At 64.6% G+C, this 18,321-nt stretch overlaps 2 protein-coding genes across 2 annotated transcripts; both read left to right on the top strand.

The window, feature by feature from the left end:
- The first annotated feature begins 1,774 nt into the window (after nt 1-1,774).
- LMNB2 (lamin B2) lies at nt 1,775-17,092 on the top strand. Its single transcript, XM_004614954.2, has 11 exons — nt 1,775-2,061; nt 9,341-9,477; nt 10,223-10,379; nt 10,463-10,588; nt 12,402-12,572; nt 12,969-13,094; nt 13,181-13,401; nt 13,497-13,890; nt 14,055-14,174; nt 14,269-14,382; nt 14,569-17,092. The coding sequence occupies exons 1-11, from the start codon at nt 1,807-1,809 to the stop codon at nt 14,608-14,610; spliced, it is 1,863 nt and encodes a 620-aa protein (XP_004615011.2). The 5' UTR covers nt 1,775-1,806; the 3' UTR covers nt 14,611-17,092.
- Nucleotides 17,093-17,392: 300 nt separating this feature from the next.
- Nucleotides 17,393-18,307, top strand: TIMM13 (translocase of inner mitochondrial membrane 13). The gene is made up of 3 exons (XM_004614811.2): nt 17,393-17,577; nt 17,669-17,737; nt 17,831-18,307. Exons 1-3 carry the CDS (start codon nt 17,458-17,460, stop codon nt 17,927-17,929), a joined length of 288 nt encoding a protein of 95 aa, XP_004614868.1. The 5' UTR covers nt 17,393-17,457; the 3' UTR covers nt 17,930-18,307.
- The last annotated feature ends 14 nt before the right edge of the window (nt 18,308-18,321 follow it).

Raw genomic sequence — 18,321 nt, 5'->3', positions numbered from 1 at the left:
AGCAATAACACAGCGAGTAGGGCGTTTGCCTTGCACGCGACCGACCCAGGTTCGATTCCCAGCATCCCATAGGGTCCCCTGAGCACCGCCAGGGGTAATTCCTGAGTGCAGAGCCAGGAGTAACCCCTGTGCATCGCTGGGTGTGACCCAAAAAGAAAAAACTCCCTTACTTGTTTTTCACTGTAGCTATGATTTTTCAGTATTTCTTCTTTTCTTTTATTTTTTCAAAAAAATTTTGGGTCATACCCGGCGACGTTCAGGGGTTCTTCCTGGCTCTGCGCTCTGGAGTCACTCCTGGTGCTTAGGGGACCATATGGGATGCTGAGAATGGAGCCAGGGTTGGCTTCGTGCAAGGCAAGCGCCCTTCCCACCAGACTATCGCTCCGGCCCTGTGCAGGACTTTTCAGTCTCACCAGCAGTATGCGGCGACTCCATTTTCTCCATTTCCTCGCTGGTAATTGCTATTTCTTTTTGATAGCAGCCATTCAAGCAGATGTGACGTGATGCCTTGTTCTGAGCTTGACCCGCATCTGTTTGGTGATGAGTGATGTTGAGCATCTTTTCTTTTAGCTATTGTTCACCTGTATCTTTTTTTAAAATTAAGTTACCGGGAGATACAGTGACAAATTTGATAATGATTGTGTTTCAGTCAATATTCCAACACACATACCTTCACCAGTGTACATTTTCCACCACCAAGGTCCCCAGTTTTTCTCCTGTCACCCCAGCCTCCACCCCCTGCCTGCCTCTATGTCATTCATTCACCTTTCTTTCTTCTCTCTCTCTCTCTCTCTCTCTCTCTCTCTCTCTCTCTCTCTCTCTCTCTCTCTCTCCTTGTGGGCATTGTGATTTGTAATACAGATACTGAAACCTTGAGTTTTAGGATTGGGGATGCTTGGGCTTCTAACTGTGCAGTCTGGGGGGATTTTGTTCCACCTGCCATTTTCTGGGGTCACCTAAAGGCTGTCTCGCATCCGGTCCACCTTCTCCAAGGGTGTTGGAGGAGGACGGAAGCTCCAGGTAGAAAGAACACTCAGGCAGATCCGAGGATCGAAGCAACCAAGGAATCTATGGGCAGATAACTTGTTGCGTTGTTTGCTTTGGGTTTGGGGCCACACTCAACAGTTACTCGGGGATCACTCCTGGCGGCGCTCAGAAAACCAAATGTGGTGCCGGGGATTGAACCCGACTCTTCGTGTGCTAGGCAAGCAAGCGCCTTACCTGCTGTGCTCAATTGCTCTGGCCCTGTCATTGTCTGTTCGGCTTTTTTAAATTTTTTTTGCTTTTTGGGTCACACCCGGCGATGCTCAGGGCTTACTCCTGGCTCTGCACTCAGGAATCACTCCTGGCGGTGCTCGGGTACCTTTATAGATGCTGGAAATCGAACCCGGGTTGGCGGCGTGCAAGGCAAACGCTCTTACTCGTTCCAGCCCCCTGTTTGCCTTTTTTGGTGGCTGGCGCTGACAGGTGCTACCACTACTGGCATCATTTTGGGGGGACATGCAGCTGTTCCTCTTGCAATGCTCAGAGAAGGACGGGGGGCGCATTGCAAGAGGCCCGGGCATGGTCCAAAGACTCTACAGAGGCGGGCGCGGGCGCCATCCAGGCGGAGATCCTGAGCTGCAGCCCCTCCGCTCCGGAGTGGAAGGTGGACTTCATTTCCCGGCGTGCCCCGCGGGACTACCAGTCCCAGCAGCCCGCGCGCGGGGCGGCGGACTCCATCTCCCAGCAGGCCCCGCGCGCGGCGGGACGCCGACGGGCGGGCGGGCGGAGACGGCGGCGCCATCTTGCCGCGGCGCGGATTGAATGAGCCCGCCGGGCGGCCGCCGTCCCGAGCCGCGCAGGCCGCGAGCCGCCGCCATGGCCACGCCGCTGCCCGGCCGCGCGGGGCCGGCCACGCCGCTGTCGCCCACGCGCCTGTCGCGGCTGCAGGAGAAGGAGGAGCTGCGCGAGCTCAACGACCGCCTGGCGCACTACATCGACCGCGTCCGCGCGCTCGAGCTGGAGAACGACCGGCTGCTCGTCAAGATCTCGGAGCGCGAGGAGGTGACCACGCGCGAGGTAGGCGTGCGCGCCCCCGCGTCCCCGCTCGCGCGCGTGTGTGCGCGCCCCCGCCGCGCGCGTCCGCGGGGAAAGGCGGCGGGGGCCGCTGGCGGGCGCGGGGGCGCCTCCTCTCCCACCCAGGGCCTCTTGGGCGGGGAGGGGGCGGGGGCTCGCGTGCATTTCTCAGGCTCGGTCTGCCCACCATGGGGTCCCCAGGGGACATTTGGCGGGGGCTCGGCGGGGGGGTCCCAGGGCGAAGGACGGGTGCACGTCGGGGGCGTGGTCTGCACGTCGAGGAATCCCCACTGCGGGGCGGGGTGTCTGGGCTGGGGCTTGGAGGGGTCTCGGGGGTCCTGCAGGTTCCCGGGGCGCGGGGTGCGCGCTGCTGCGGGCTCCTGGGGCGTACGTGGGCGTTTCGGGGCGCGGGGTGGCGGCGGCCGGGTCCGGGGAGAAGAGGGGTTCCCCAGGGTCTTCTCGGCTGTCCTGTGCCCCAGCACAGCCGCGGGGGTGCGGGGAGGACTCGGGGCTCCCCTCCCGGTCGCTCGAAGGTGTCAGGAGCCCCCCACACTCCCAGGGTCCTGCGACGGGGCCCCAGGGAGGGGCGCAGACCCCGCCGACTCCGCGTTCTGGAGGGCCCTGGGATGGAGGGGGTGGGGCGGCCCCCGAGGGCTGGCTCACCTTGGGCTTGGCTCTGTGGATTTGGGGGTTCCTCTAGTTGCTGGGGCAACTGAGGCACTAGGGAGGGTGGAGGGCGGGGTGTCTCCCTGGTGGAGTCACGTGGTCGCTCCTGTCACTTTAGAGCCCTTAGTTGAGTCCTGTGAGTTGGGGGCGGGGCCGGGCCCGGGTCCCCAGGTGTGTGGGGTTGGGGAGACCTTCCTGCGCCCCAGGATGGCTTCGCTCCGGCGAGGGAGGTCCTACCCCTGGCCAGGATTGGAGAGAGCTGAGGTCTAGGGACCCAGGGGGCATTGGGAGTTGGAGTAGGGGAGGGGCTTGGGGACCCTCGGGAGGGTTACAGACCCGCACCAGGCGGGGTGGGGTCGTGACCTCAGGCTAAACCCTGCCGCCTTGGGGGGGGGGGCCTGCCCCTGAGTGCTTGTCCTGTGTTTGCAGCTGGGACACCTCTTGAGTTGGGCTGGGGGGGCAGATGCTGGCAAGGCCCCCAGGTCAGACGTGGATGTTGCCTTCCCAGACCTCAGTGCCAGGCCTAGTGGGCGGCCTGTGGGCTGCAGCCCCCCTGCCCGGGCCGGGCCCTCCACTGGGGTCCTCAGGCCTCCCCGTCTGCAGCTGGACTGGGTCTGTCAGCTGGCCTGAGCCTGGTGTGTGTGTGTGGGGGGTGTCCATTTCTCTGTGTGTGTGTGTGTGTGTGTGTGTGTGCGCGCGTGTGTGTGTGTGACTGTGTGAGTGCATGTGTGAGTATGAACGTGAGACTGAATGACTGCAGCTGTGAATGTGCCTGTGTTCATTCCCCTGGGTGGTGTGTGTCTGTGTGTGTCTGTGAACATGTGTGTTTGTGTGTGTGATTGTGCTTGAGTGTGAGACAGCGAGTCAGTGTGTGAGTGTGACCGTGTGTGTGCGTGTGAGCGTACATAGGAATGTATGTGTGAGTGAATGCAAGCATGCAAATGTGTGTGTAATGGGCTGTTAACGTGTGAGTGTGTGTGATGGGCTGTGTGTGTGAGTGTGAGTGAATATGGGCGTGTAAGCGTGTGCGCCTGTGAGGGGCTGTGTGAAAGCATGTGTGTGCCTGTAATGGGCGTGTCCTGCCCCAGGGACCTCAGCACTTGCCACCCTGGGGTGCTTCTGGCCAGGGTGGGGGCCCGGGTGGCGGCTCTGCTGCTGGAGTGACCCCAGTGGGTGCCCCAAATCCACTTGCCAAGGTTGAGTCAGCTTTGAGGGTGTCCCAGAGAGTGACCTGTCACGGACGGGCAGCGGACCCCCGGGGATGCACGCCTGTGTGCCCCTCTCCCGCCCTCACTGCTGCCTTGCCGTGGGGCTCGGGAGGCATCAGGGGTTTTGGGGGTGCTTGCGGGGTGGGGCGGGGTCTTTCCCCACCCACAGCCTCAGTGGTGCTGGCACTGGGGGGCTCCTGGCAGGCTGCAGAGTCAGGGTTCCCCTGCTCGGGCCTGCTGCCTGCTGAGTGGGGCCGGAAGGGGGTCGGATCCTGCGGGGTGTGGACCTGTCCCAGCGCGCTGCGTGGCCGGGCCGGGTGGCCGAGCACAGGGTCCAGCCCTGGAGTCAGGGCCTGGGCGCAAGGCACCTTCTCCCTCCTGTCCCTTGGCCTTTGCCGAGTCTAATCTGGGTCTGATTCTGATGTTGGCTTTTGGGCCACACCCAGTGCTGTTCAGGGCTGACTCCTGATTCTGTGCTCCGGGCGTCCTGTGAGGTGCCAGGGAATGAGCCCAGGTGCACCGGGTCCAAGGCTGGTGCCTCTCCACTCTACAGACAGGCCGGCCTGGGCTCTGTTCTAGGACTTCATGTGGTCCCGAGCACTGCTAGGAGCAAGCCCTGAGCATCCATGGATGTGGAACCCCCATCCCCCACCCCCCGCAACAAAAAATAAATAAAAGCCAAGGCCTGTTGGTCTGGGGTTAGGTGCCTTGCCCCTGGCAGGCCCCAGTCTGATCCTCGGCTCTGCATGTGGTCCCTGAGGCCTGCCAGGATGCTCCCTGAGCACTGCGCCTGGAGTAGCAGCGCCTGGCCACCCCGGGTGGGATCCACGCCAGCCATCCCCGCAGAAACCAACCCCCCCCCCCCGGAGATGGTGCCTGTTCGTGAGGGCAGGCGGCGTGGCTGTCAGAAATGCGTGTGGTTTCGCAAAGGCCGTGGAGGTGCGGGGCTGGCGCCGGGGGGTGATGGGTCCAGGCGGCTCCGTGGCGAGCGAGCTCACAGGACCTGTTTTTGTTGTTGTTGTTGAAGGGGGGGTCACACCAGGTCACGCCCAGGGTGACTCCTGGCGGTGCTCAGGGGACCTTATGGGATGTCAGGGATCGAACTCAGGTTGGCCTTGTGCGAGGCCAGCGCCCTCCCCGCTGCCTCTCCGGCACGGGGACCTGACTTTGAGGGGTGCCCGGGGCCCTCAGCAGCCCGAGGACTTGCTCCTCCGGGGAAAGGAAGAATGTGGCTGTGCCGCTCCCGCAGGGCCCGGGGCCCGTCCGGCCTCCACCTCCTGGCCGGGCTTGCGTTTTGTTCTCTTGTCCTGGCATGCCCAGGACTGCCGTGGGGCAGCACCCTGGGAGGGGGGTGGGGATCCGGGGCACTTGCTCTGGGGCCCTCCCCCTGGCCCTCTTTTTTTTTCTCCTTTTTGGGTCACACCCGGCTGATGCACAGGGGTTCCTCCTGGCTCTGCACTCAGGAATCACTCCTGGCGGTGCTCGGGGAACCCTGTGGGATGCCGGGGATTGAACTCAGGTCGGTTGCATGCAAGGCAAATGCCCTCCCCGCTGTACTGTCATTCCAGCCCCCTGATTTGTTCTTTTATTGTGTTCTGGGGTCACACCCTGCAGTGCTCAGGGCTGACTCCTGGCTCTGTGCTCCGGGATCACTCCTGGAGGGGTTCAGGGGACCCTGGGAAGTGCTGAGGGTCGAGCCCCAGGCAGCCCCGGTCAGCTGCCTGCAGGACAAGTACCTGATCCCTGTACTATTTCTCCGGCCTCCTTTCTGCTTTTATTTGGGGTTGTGTCTTTTGGGGGTGGGGCTGGGGCGGCTACATCTGGCTGTGGCAGGAGGGGCCCTAAACACGCGGCACCTGGTCGGCCACATGCAAGGCGCACACCTTCCTGGCTACCTCTCGGGACCAGCTTTTTATCAGGGATGTGGAGGAAGCAACATCAGTCTTCATGAAGAAATCCGAAAGAGGAGTCTCATCAACCCGAGGGACAGGGCTAGGGGCTAGTCCCTGGGTCAGGGGCGGGGGCTCTGCTTGAGTCCCGGCTAGGACTCAAGAGAGCCCCACCAGGAGTCAACCCTGAGCACAGAGCCAGGAGTCAGCCCTGAGCACCACTGGATGTGACCCAAATGTGTCCCCTTGCCATAAGAGAAAATAAACTAAAAGTAAGGAAATAATCTGTGACCTCCCCCCATCTTAAACATCACCTGTCTGCTGAGGGTTCACTTCAAACCGAACCAGCCGCGTCACCCAGTCACTGAGGCTGGGAGGTTTCCCCGAAGCCCCCACAGGCTAGGTGGGTGGGCCCAGGGTACAGCAATTAGGGTGCTGCTGCACTCTCTGCCTTGGTGTCCGAGGGGGGCAGGCTGGTAGCCCAAGGTGGGCTGGGAACTGTAGGGCTGGCATTGGTTTGGGGTGAGCTCCCTGCATCTGGGTGATGGGGGCGCACTGCATCCGGTGGTGATGGGGTGGGTGCACTGCATCCGGGTGGTGATGGGGGGCGCACTGCATCCAGGTGGTGATGGGGTGGGTGCACTGCATCCGAGTGGTGATGGGGTGGGCAGCACCTTGGGGAGGGCCAGAACCAGGGTCTGTTGCTTGTCTGTGGCTGTGATCCCTCTTCTGCCCTCCCAGGCTTTGGTTTTTGGTGTCACCACGCCTGGTGGTGTTCAGGGCTGACTCCTGGCTCAGTGCTTGGGGATCACTCTTAGCGTGGCTTGGGGGACCCTATAGATTGAATCCAGGTTGGCCTCTCCTCCCTCCCCTTTATGTTTTTTTTTTCCTTTAAATTCCCCTTTCCCCTTCCCAAAGGCACTTTGGCTTTTTTTTTCTTTTTGGGTCACACCTGGTGTTGTACAGTTACTCCTGGCTCTGCACTCAGGAATTACTCCTGTTAGTGCTGGGGGACCCTATGGGATGCTGGGAATCAAACCAGGGTCGGCCGCGTGCAAGGCAAATGCCTTACCCGCTCCAGCCCCCAGGCACTTTGGTTTTTTGCTTTTGTATTGCGAAAGGGAGATCAGGGCCAGGGGAGATACCTCCAGTGACCTCAGGGCACTCACTTTGGGTCAGCGGGAGCCTGGCCTCTATACGTCCCTGGACCTCCGGGATGGTCCTGGAGAAACAAAACAAATTTTTGTCATTTTGTTTTGCGGCCACACCCTACAGCACAGGTGCCCAGGGCTCAGGGCTCACCCAGGGGCTGCTGGGAATTGGAGCCGGGTCAGCCGCCTGCAGGGGGTGGGGCAGCGCCTTCTGGCTGTTCTCCCTGCTCCCCCCATCTCTGGATGCCGAGAACTAGGGTCACCCCCACCAAGGGGGAGGGGCTTGTGGGATTCTGCACTTTCCTTCCTGGAAGCTTTTTCCCTCCTGGCACGGGAAGTTGCTGCCGTGGGGGGTGGGTGTCCCCCTGGTTTGATGTCCTGACTGACATGGTCCCCCAGAGTACCACCCAGTACGGTCCAGACCCCGGCTCCTTCCTCCCCCGGTACCCCACAGGGTCCCCTGAGCACTGCCAGGAGTGATCCCTGAGCACAGAGCTAGGAGTCAGCCCTGAGCACTGCTGGTTGTGACCCCATCTCTCCCTCCCCCCCCCACTGATCAGAGAGAGAGTATAGCCTTCTACACAGCCCACCCGGATTCAGTGCCCCACTTCCTCTAGGGTCCCCTGAGCACCTCCAGGGGCGAGTCCTGAGTGCAGAGCACTGCTGGGTGTGGCCCCAAAACAAGAGAACAAAACCCCCTCCCCACATACACGAGAGAGCCCTAACAGACATTGCAGGTCACGACAGGCTGGGGCAGCCCTGCACCCCCTCCCCACCTCCCGGGGGTTTGCCGAAGGAAATACGGAAGGAAATACAGAAGTCCTTATGTGACGTCTCCCGGGGACCCAGGGTGTCCAGGGTTACGGACCGTGCGGTGGTCGGCCCAGGTCCAATCCCCGGGCCCCGCCCTGTCACGCCGAGCACTGCAGGGGTGGCCCCAAAACAGTGAAAGCGGTTGGCAGGGTCAGGGGGAGGGTTGGGACAGCGACGCCCGAGATACTCCTGGTCATGGTACCACCAGCCACGGTGCTCCCTCCGGAGGGGAGATGGCGCAGTGGTTAGGGCCAGGCCTCGTGTGTGGGCTGGGTCTGTGTCCCTGGCACTGCGGGGCCCACCCACTGCCCCGTTTCCTCATGCCCAGGCAACGGGGCCTTTTGGGCTGAGAACCATCTGCAGGGCCCTGGGTTCAGGAACATCGTTTGGGGGGCCCTCCGCCCCCCCTCCCCGGGAAAGATGGGGGGACTCAAATCAAAAAAAGGACTCCTCGGCCAGAGCCTGCGGGAGGGCACGGGCGGGCGTGAATCCTGCCGGGGTGTCCCCCTCTGAGCTCCCCGTCTCCCCCGGGTGCCCTGAGGGCCCCGGCCAGCAGCGACCCCTCCGGCGACCCCACAAACCCTTCCCCCCGCAAGTGCTGGCCTTGTACACGGCTGACCCCCGGTTTGAATCCCGGCCACCACCGGGAGTGACCGAGACCCACTGGGTCTGCCCCCAAAGCCAGGGAAACATTTGGTGGGAGGATTTTTTTTTTTTAATCTTTGGGGCCACCCCCGGCCATGCCCAGGGCTGACTCCTGGTTCTGTGCTCAGGGACCCGATGGGACGTCGGGGATCCAGTGCGGGGCTGCTGCGTGCAGGGCCAGCGCCCTCCCTGCTGGCCTCTCGCCAGCCCTGCAGGCCCAGACTTGAGGGGCTGCTGGGTCTGGGGACCCCCAGGACCCTCGGGGTGGGGACTCTGCCCATCTCCTGTGTGCCCAACTGCCACTCTGCCCCCCTGCTTTGGTTTACCTGGGTGGGGGGGGCAGAGAGGCGGGGGGCAGCCCTCCGTGCCAGCGGGTCAGTCCGAGAGCCGAGGCCTCAGTGGTGCTGGGGATCCTGGGCGGGGGGACATGCAGGGCTGAACCCCTGCCTTGCAGTGGGGTCTCCGGCCCCTCCTTTGCTTCCTCCCTCCACGCCCCTCCTGGTGCAGGGTAGGGGTGAAACGGGTCCTGTGCCCCCACTCTGGAGATGCGGATGACCATCCCTGTGGGCGGGGAGGGGCGGGGGGGCGCTTTTTGGGTCACACCCGCAGTGCTCAGTGCTGACTCCTGGCTCTGCATCAGGATTCACTCCTGGCGGTGCTCGGGGACCCTCTGGGCTGCCGGGGATCAAACCCGGGTCGGCCATGTGCAAGGCAGACGCCCTCCCCGCTGCGCTGTCGCTCCGGCTCCTGGGACCGTTTTTCTTCTTGCTGAGTCCGTGGCTCCTCCCTGTCCGTGGGGTCTCCGTCTCTCCCCTCCCCCCGTCTTTGGGGGTTCTGGGTGTCTGGAGGCGCCGTGGGAGGCGGGGAGGGGGAGCCCGAGAGTGTCCCCGTCACACCAGCTCGTCCCCAGGTGAGCGGCATCAAGAACCTGTACGAGTCGGAGCTGGCGGACGCCCGCCGGGTGCTGGACGAGACGGCCCGGGAGCGCGCCCGGCTGCAGATCGACGTGGGCAAGCTGAGCGCCGAGCTGGAGGAGATCAGCAAGAGGTGGGCACCCCCCCGGGACCCTCGAACGGCCCCCTCCCGCTCCCTGGCCCCCCCGCCCCCGCAACTTGTCATCTCACCCTCCCTGGCTGCCCTGGGCCCTTGCTGGAATGTTCCGTAGCTAAATCCTCTCTCTCGGGCTCCTGCTCTGGCCCGCTGCCCCCTGCAGGTCTGTGGGACAGAGCTGGACCCTCCCATCCTTGGCAGAGCAGCAAGACTTGGGCGGGTCGGGGAGGGGCTGCTGGGGGCCTGTGCTCTGCTTCCCCAGGTGGGGGCTGAGGGTGTCTTAGTGGGTGACCCTGGGGACACCAGGGGAGATCCTGGGGGCAGGGGGGAGCGGGGACGCTGCTCACCCCCCACTGTGCCCAGAACACCCCCTCTCCCCCCTTTACTTATTTTTGCTTTTTGGGTCACACCCGGTGATGCACAGGGGTTACTCCTGGCTCTGCACTCAGGAATTACTCCTGGCGGTGCTCAGGGGACCCTATGGGATGCTGGGAATCGAACCCGGGTCGGTCACGTGCAAGGCCTCCCCTGTGCTATCGCTCCAGCAGCCCCCCTCCCCAATTTAGATTCAGAGTGGGGGATCGCCGCCTTCCCACCCGCAGGCTCCAAGTGGGGTGCCCGCCCTCCCCCCTCCCCCCCCCGTGCCGGGGCAGTGGGCGCCCTTAGTCTGGAGACCCGCAGGCTCCCCGTGCCACGCGCGGGGCTGGGGGCGGCTCTGCTCATGGCGCCTCGGCCCTTGCAGCTCCAAGAAGCGGGAGGGCGAGCTGACGGCGGCGCAGGCGCGCGCCAAGGACCTGGAGGCCCTGTTCCACCGCAGCGAGGCCGAGCTGGCGGCCGCCCTCGGCGACAAGCGCGCGCTGGAGAGCGACGTGGCCGAGCTGCGGGCTCAGCTGGCCAAGGTGGGGCGCGGGGCGCGGGCCTGGCACCCCTCTCCCGCCCGGAGCCCGGCGCCCGGCGCCCGCCTGACCCCCGGCTTCCCCAGGCGGAGGACGGCCACGCCGTGGCCAAGCAGCAGCTGGAGAAGGAGACGCTGATGCGCGTGGACCTGGAGAACCGCTGCCAGAGCCTGCAGGAGGAGCTGGACTTCCGCCGCAGCGTCTTCGAGGAGGCCAGTGCGCAGCAGGGGGGCGGGACCACCCTCGGGGTCTGCGTCTTGGCACTTCCGGCCTGCCCAGTCTGGGGGCCCCAGCTCCTGTCTGCCTCTATCAGTTCTTGGGGGCACCCCCCACACACACACACACACCTGGACCTGGGTTTGGGGCATCAGGACCGTCTTCGTCTTGGTCGTTGTGGGGGCTCTCCTCTGTGGCTCTGAAGATGGAGCCAGGGGGCCCCAGCGCCGTTGGTGCCAGCACTGGGCGGGGCCCTCACAGCATTCCCGTTTTCCAGATAAGGCCCCTCCGTTTCCGTTCGTCTGTCCGACCATCCTTGTGTTTGTGGGTATACAGATGTACCTCTTTTGCAGCCTCTAGTTCGAGCCGGGTGGGGTGGGCGGGGGAGGGCAGGGGGGGGGCATTGTGCCCTCAGAGCTCGGAACAGAACCAGAACTTGGGCCTGACTGTCTGGCACCCGCAGTGGGGGCTCCGTGCTGCTGAGGGGCCGTCCCCTGCAGCCGCCCCTGCCCGCCCCTATGAAGGCCATGAGAGATGCGGGGAAGTCTCCCACCCCTGTGAGGGGCCCTCAGGCCTGGAAGAAACCTCAGCAAGTGAGCAACCCCCCTGACCTGTGAGAGACCTCCAACCTGTGAGGACCCTGGACCTAGGAGGAACCCCAAACCCAGGAGGGGGCCCCAGAGGGATCCTGTGTTCCTGAGGGACCCCTGGCCTGGGAGGAGCCCTGGGTCCTTGATGAGACTCCATGAAGACAATTGAGGGGGCCCCAGCCTATCCCTGGAAGGAACCTGCTCACACCTCAGGGGGTCCCTGTTTGGGGCAGGGAGCTCTCAGCGGGACCCCAGGAAGAGCTCTGCCGGGACCCCGTAGACCCACCTAGTCAGCCTGGGGGTCGGGCATTTGGGCCACTTCTGGGTCTCTGCAGAGGATGGGGTTCTCACTCCGGCTCTGAGCTCTGGGGGCGCCCAAGCAGTGCTGGCGATGGTGCCCAGGCCCTCCACATGCAAAGCTGCCTTCAGCGTGCCACATCCCCCCCCCCCCCCCCGCCCTGCTCAGCTGTTACGACAGCTTCTGGGTCACTCCCATCCCCTCGAACCAGCCTCTCATAGTGCTTGGCAGTTTATTCCTGCACCTCCAATTCCAGAACATTCATCATAGAGGAGGACTTACATCCCCAGCCTTCGGTGCGAAGGTTGGGGGGGTCAGCGGTAATGGGGGCACCTTCTGTTCATTGAGTGAAGGTCAATTCACAGGGAAGCTGAGTTATCTCAAAGGGGGGGTCAGGCCAGATGTGTTTAGGGGCTCTGCCCTAAAGAGACCCCAGGGGCTAGAGCGATATACAGTGGGTAGGGTGCTTGCCTTGCACGTGGCCGACCCGGGTTCAATTCCCAGCGTCCCATCATCCTGTATGGTCCCCCGAGCACTGCCAGGAGTAATTCCTGAGTGCATCAGCCAGGAATAACCCCTGTTCATCGCCGGGTATGACCCAAAGGCCAAAAAAGAAAAAAAGACCACCAGCTCCAGCAGGGCCCTCCCCAGTATCACTTTTTGTCTGTGGTAGGGTAGGTCCCAGCCCTCACTCTGGGTCCTTGGGGTTCTGGCCTGCTCCCTGTGTGTCCCGGGTCCCAGGGGTGTGGGGTAGGGAACATGTGTCCCACCACAGCGACAGTGAATAATGAAGTGCCACGACAGTGGTCCAAACTTGGGTGCCCCCCCAGAGGTGGCTGCTGCAGGCCAAGGAGCCCAACCCCGGGTCCTGCGCCCACCTGCCAGTGGGGGGCTCACGGTGGCCCCGCCCTGCCCTCACAGGAGGTGCGGGAGACGCGGCGGCGGCACGAGCGGCGCCTGGTGGAGGTGGACAGCAGCCGGCAACAGGAGTACGACTTCAAGGTGGCGCAGGCCCTGGAGGAGCTGCGGGGCCAGCACGACGAGCAAGTGAGGCTGTACCGGCAGGAGCTGGAGCAGACGTACCAGGCCAAGGTGTGCTGGGGCCCGCCCCTCTGCCGGCCCCGCCCCTGCCGGCCCCGCCCCTAGACCGCCCTCTCCGGGGCCCGCCCCCGGACCAGCCTCTCCAGGCCCCTCCCCCAGACCAGCCTCTCCAGGCCACGCCCCCCGGCTGCTTTCTCCAGGCCCCAGACCCTGAACCGCCCTCTCCAGGCCTTGTTCCTGGGCCCCCTCCCGGTCCCACCCTCTCACCAGGCCCGTCCCCGGGCTGCCCTCAGCCCTGCCATGCTGCCTTTTTGCTGGAGCACGCCCCTCGACCATCATCCTGTCTGGCCCCGCCCCATTTCTGCAGAGGGCCCCTCCCACTCCCTGTTGCGGCAGTCAGACGGTCCTTAACCATCAGGTGGCCCCCTGCCCCTTGTGTCCCTTCAGCTGGAACAGGCCAAGCTGAGCTCGGACCAGAACGACAAGGCGGCCAGCGCGGCGCGCGAGGAGCTAAAGGAGGCGCGCATGCGGCTCGAGTCGCTCAGCTACCAGCTCTCGGGCCTCCAGAAGCAGGTGATGCCCGCGGGGTCCCCGGCGCGGGGGGGTGCGGGCCCGCCCGCCGTGGGGCTGCTCCGTGACCCGGCCGGCCGCCCCACCAGGCCAGCGCCTCTGAGGACCGCATCCGTGAGCTGGAGGCGGCCATGGCCGGCGAGCGGGACAAGTTCCGCAAGATGCTGGACGCCAAGGAGCGGGAGATGACGGAGCTGCGGGACGTGATGCAGAAGCAGCTGGCCGAGTACCAGGAGCTGCTGGACGTGAAGCTGGCCCTGGACATGGAGATCAACGCCTACCGCAAGCTGCTGGAGGGCGAGGAGGAGAGGTGGGGGGCGATGGGCAGGGCTCAAGGGGGGCGGGGGCCCGGGGGCGCGCCCGGTGTGGCCAGGCGTCTCTGAGGCCCGCCCTGCCCACCCGCAGGCTGAAGCTGTCCCCCAGCCCCTCGTCGCGGGTGACCATCTCGCGGGCCACGTCGAGCAGCGGCGGCAGCGTGTCGGTGTCCAGCGGGCGCGGGGGCCGGGGCAAGCGGAAACGGCTGGAGGTGGAGTCGGCGTCCGGCTCGAGCAGCGGCCTGGGCTCGGCCAGCAGCAGCCCCGGCGCCGGCGGCTTCCAGGTGGCCCAGCAGGCCTCGGCGTCGGGCAGCGTCAGCATCGACGAGCTGGACCTGGACGGCCGCTTCGTGCGGCTCAAGAACAGCTCGGACCAGGACCAGTCGCTGGGCAACTGGAGGATCCGGCGGCAGGGGGCGGACGGCGAGGAGATCGCCTACAAGTTCACACCCAAGTATGTGCTGCGCGCCGGCCAGACCGTCACGGTAAGTGAGGTCCCTGGGACAGCACCTGGGGGGTGGGGGGTCCCAAGCTGGCCTTGTTTGCTGCTGTGGGCCCCCGACGCCCAGAAACGCCAGCTTGGAAGGGGCTTCCTCTCTGGCCGGGCCCTGCAGCTGGGGCTGATGAGGTTCTGCTCCTGTGTCCCCAGGTGTGGGCAGCCGGGGCCGGGGTGGCCCACAGCCCCCCCTCGACGCTGGTATGGAAGAGCCAGAGAAGCTGGGGTGCCGGCGAGAGCTTCCGGACTGTCCTGGTCAACGCCGATGGGGAGGTGCGTGCCCCGACCCTGGTGGGGTGGGGGGGGGCCCTGCCCTGCGACCTAGGTCGGGGCCGGAGGGTAGCACTACGGCTCTTGTCCCCAACAGGAAGTGGCCCAGCACACGGTGAAGCAGAGCTTGGTGGTGGCGCCGGAGGCCGAGAATGGGGAGGAAGAAGAGGAGGGAGCCGAGTTTGGGGAGGAGGACCTCTTCCACCAGCAGGTAGAGGCGGGGAGAGGGGGGCTGTGCCTCCATGCCGCTGGCTCCCACCCCCCCAGCCCCGGGGGGTCACTGGCCCGCTGGTGCCTTGGGGCAGGTGCCCGGGGAGGCTGCCACCGAGGGTTGTGGGGGCACAGGGGGGTGGCAGAGCTGTCTGCTGACTGCCCTCCCACACCCCCTCTCTCTCAGGGAGACCCCAGGACCACCTCACGAGGCTGCCGTGTGATGTGAACAGGCCGCCCGCCACTCGCCGTCCCCCAGAGCCACTGACACTATTTTTCTACTCTTGGCTTCTCCTTAGTCCTTGATACATTTCTAGAGAATTTTTAAGCGAACTGCCAGGATTTGGGGGGCGGGGGGGTGTCTCTGCATCATTCGTACTGGGTGGGCCCCTGCAACCCCACATCCGTCACTGCGGTCGAGGCGTGTGCTCTGGTGCCCCCGTTTTTTGAGACCCCGGGCCCCTGACTGCTAAAGGGGCAGTGAGCGGGGGGAGGGATGGGATAGGGGGGCTCCCTGCTCCCCAGGGAAGGGAAGGGGCCAGAGAGCCCCCCAGCTCCACAGACTCGAGGCAGACAGAGCAAGCGAGTGGGGTTTAGGGGTTGTTAGCAGCTTTTTTCTTAAGCTTTTGAAAAACCAAACTCAGAATCCAGGTTCCCTGGATTGGGGAGGGGGGGTAGGGGGGAGGGCATGGTCAGGGGTACCCGCGCCCACCCCAGGGCATTTTCGTGGTTCAGCCCACCGGAAACCAGAACGAGGTTTCAGAACAGGTGGGGGTTCCCCAGCCCTTCCCACAGACCCTGGGTGCCCTCCCAGCCCTTCCACCTTCTGGAACTTTCTGCCGCCGATGTCTGCGGCCTGCCCCCTAGGGTCCCGGCGACAATATGACTTTCAGTCTGGGCAGCAGGTGATGGCACGGAAGGGGCGCCCGGGTTACCACCCGGAAGCAGACGGCGGTGGCACCCCATCCCTCTGCAGTGGGGCGGCTCCTCCCCGGCCCTCCCCTGGGATGGGGGGGAGGACAGACTCCTGGGGAGCCCAGCACTCCCCGTTTTCCCACCGTGCCTTGTGCCGGGGCCGAGCACCCCCTCTTCCCCAGCACCCCAGTTCCACACAGCTCACTGTCTCCGCTTCCCGAGATCTCGGCCAACCCTTCCACTCCCCCCTCTGCCCCCCTGCTTCCTGCCGGCCCCCCATCCCCACCCCCTATGTTAGCTCACCGTTTACACCTCTTCCCTGCCGAGATACACAGAAGTTATTTTTTTAATGGATATTTATTTTTTTACATGGGTCAATACAGAGATGGCTGGGGACCCACTTTGGGGGAGTTCCCCTGCCAGCCTCCCCAACATGGCGGGGCAGTCTCTGGGCCCCCTGTGACCCCCCCTCCCGCCCCCATGGCAAACTCACTTCAGAAAGTGCAGCTCGAGTCTTAGTGACGCTATACTGAGCCAGGAGGCAACGGCCAGAATCCTCGGATCGCCCAGGGGGACGTCACCCCCCCTCCGCCCTCCCCTCCTGCCTCCCCAGCTCTCCAGGGTTTGTTGGTTCTGAGGAGGGTCAAAGGGTTTCACCCCGAGCCCCCAAAGGGGCCAGTGGTGGAGGAAACTGCTGGGTTTAGAACCTTCTTCTAACTTTAGCCCCTATAACCTTCCACAACCCCAGTGCTGGGTCCTTGGTGGATTGAGGTCAGTTGGGGTTGGGGGGGATGCTGTTACCCCAGAAGGAAGCATCACCAAAGCAACACCTAGGAGGCACGGGCAGGTCTGTTCTGAGGCAGAGAGGAGCCGAAGAGCCTGTGGAATGGGGCAGGGTCAGTCCCGCCGGCCCTATGTGTTACTTCTGGGGGGTTTCTAGCCGCTTCCCCAGAGGGCTCGGGACAGCTGATGGGTGGGTCTCGGGACAGCTGCACTCTTACCTGGTTATGGCATTTGGCCTGTATTGGGGAGGGCTTAAAACTATGTATCTTGAAATTGGGGTGTTCGGGGTCTTGGGGGGGAGTAACCAGCTAACCTTGGGTGGCAAGCATGGCTCGGAGCCAGGTCCCCACCGCGGTGGGGTGTCCCTGGCAGAGGCTGCCACGTTCCCGCCCCGTCCCGTCCCGTGTCAGTCGGGGTGGAGCTGAGCAGTGTTTAAGGCACTGAGGCGCCTCAGCCCGTTCTGGGGAGCGGAAGCGGGCCTGGGAGGCCCGCCGGACAGTCATTTGCAATCACGGATTTGGAAACAGCATAAATCACTGTTGCAACTGGGAGGGGGCCGGGGGGGGGCAACTAGGAGGACACACACAGCTGGCGCCGAGGACGCCCAGCTTCAAGCTGGCACCATCCCTAGTGAGGAGGGCGGGCCTGCCTGAGGAGTGGGGTCCCTGAGCCGGCTGGGGTCTTGGCCGCCGCCGCCGTGTTCACCCGCAGATGTTTTTGCCCACCCAGCCGCAATCATGTTTGTCTTCGCATGTCCCCGTGGGCGCGCCGACCCCCGTTTCCTCTGGTCCCGAGTCACGGGCAAGGTCTTAGGTCGCCCCGAGTAGCCTGGGCAGAGTGTGCCAGGGTCGGCGGTCGGCGCGGGCGTCTAGTGCACACCTGTCGCGGATTTTGCATGCCAAAATGGGTTATTTTGGTTTTTTGTTTTTCCTCCAATGATTTGTAATACGCATTTTATGACTGGAATCTTTTGTTTTTGTACAACACGCCAATAAAGAAAGTTTTGGTTTTAAGTTCTGCCTCGGTTTCCCGCGGAGCTGGGGCGCTATAGCGCCCCCAGGCGACCCAGCCACCCCGTGACTTGTGACTGGGTCTCCCGGCCCCATAACTATGTCCTTGCGTAGGGCACGTGATGCGGACGGCCACATGACCCACCAGCGAATCGGGGCTCGAGCGCGGCCGCAAGCCCCGCCTCCCGCCCGGTCGTGCCGGAAGTCCGGCGCTTGCGACCGGCGGGGCAGGTCGCGCGGCCTTCTGGGATCTGTAGTTCGCCCCCGCGCGTTCTCGGGCGCGTTTCCCGTGGTGCCCCGCGCGGCCCGACTTCCGGCGCGACCCGGGTCGGCGCGCGCGGCCTGGGTCCGGTTGACTTTGCGGAGCCATGGAGGGTGGCTTCGGCTCGGATTTCGGGGGCTCGGGCAGCGGCAAGCTGGACCCGGGGGCCATCATGGAGCAGGTGAAGGTGCAGATCGCCGTGGCCAACGCGCAGGAGCTCCTCCAGGTGCGGGGCCGGGCCCGAGGGGGGCGGCGGGGGCGGCCCCCGGAGCGGGCACGGGCGGCGCGGCTCAGGGCTCGCGTGTCCACCCCCGCAGAGAATGACGGACAAGTGTTTCCGGAAGTGCATCGGGAAGCCGGGGGGCTCCCTGGACAATTCGGAGCAGGTGAGCTGCCCTGACCCCTCGGGCGTCGGGGGGGTGGGGGGCCTGGGGGGGGGCCTAGCCCTGAGCCGCGCGCCCCCGCCCTCCCGCCCGCAGAAGTGCATCGCCATGTGTATGGACCGCTACATGGACGCCTGGAACACCGTGTCCCGCGCCTACAACGCGCGGCTGCAGCGGGAGCGAGCCAACATGTGACCGGCCCCCCGCCCCTCGGTCCCGGGGTCAGCCCCGCACCGGCCGGCGGGCGTGAGCGTTGCCTCGCGCGCGGACAGCACGGAGGCCGGGACAGTTGGGGCCTGGCCGCCCGCCCCTCCCTCCCTCCCCCTCCGCAAACCCGGCCACCCCCCGACCTGACAGTGGCGAGCGCAGCTGGGGTTTTGAACCAAGGACTCTAGAACTTTTCAAAGGGTGGGCTGACCACTGGTGTGCCCAGCTCAAACTGCATGCCCCCGGGCGCCTAGAGTTTGTTTGGAGCTGGAGGATAAGGGTCTCGCTGAGCCCCCCGACTTGGGGGATGGGCTAATAAATGGAGGTGTGGTGTCAGAACCGAGACCCTGGCCCACCCACGCCGAAGCGCTGTGCCTGTC

The sequence above is a fragment of the Sorex araneus genome, chromosome 2 (genome assembly GCF_027595985.1).
Source record: "Sorex araneus isolate mSorAra2 chromosome 2, mSorAra2.pri, whole genome shotgun sequence".
Lineage (NCBI taxonomy): Eukaryota > Metazoa > Chordata > Mammalia > Eulipotyphla > Soricidae > Sorex > Sorex araneus.
The sequence above is the reverse complement of the archived record's forward strand: the minus strand, read 5'-3'. Positions and strand labels throughout refer to the sequence as shown.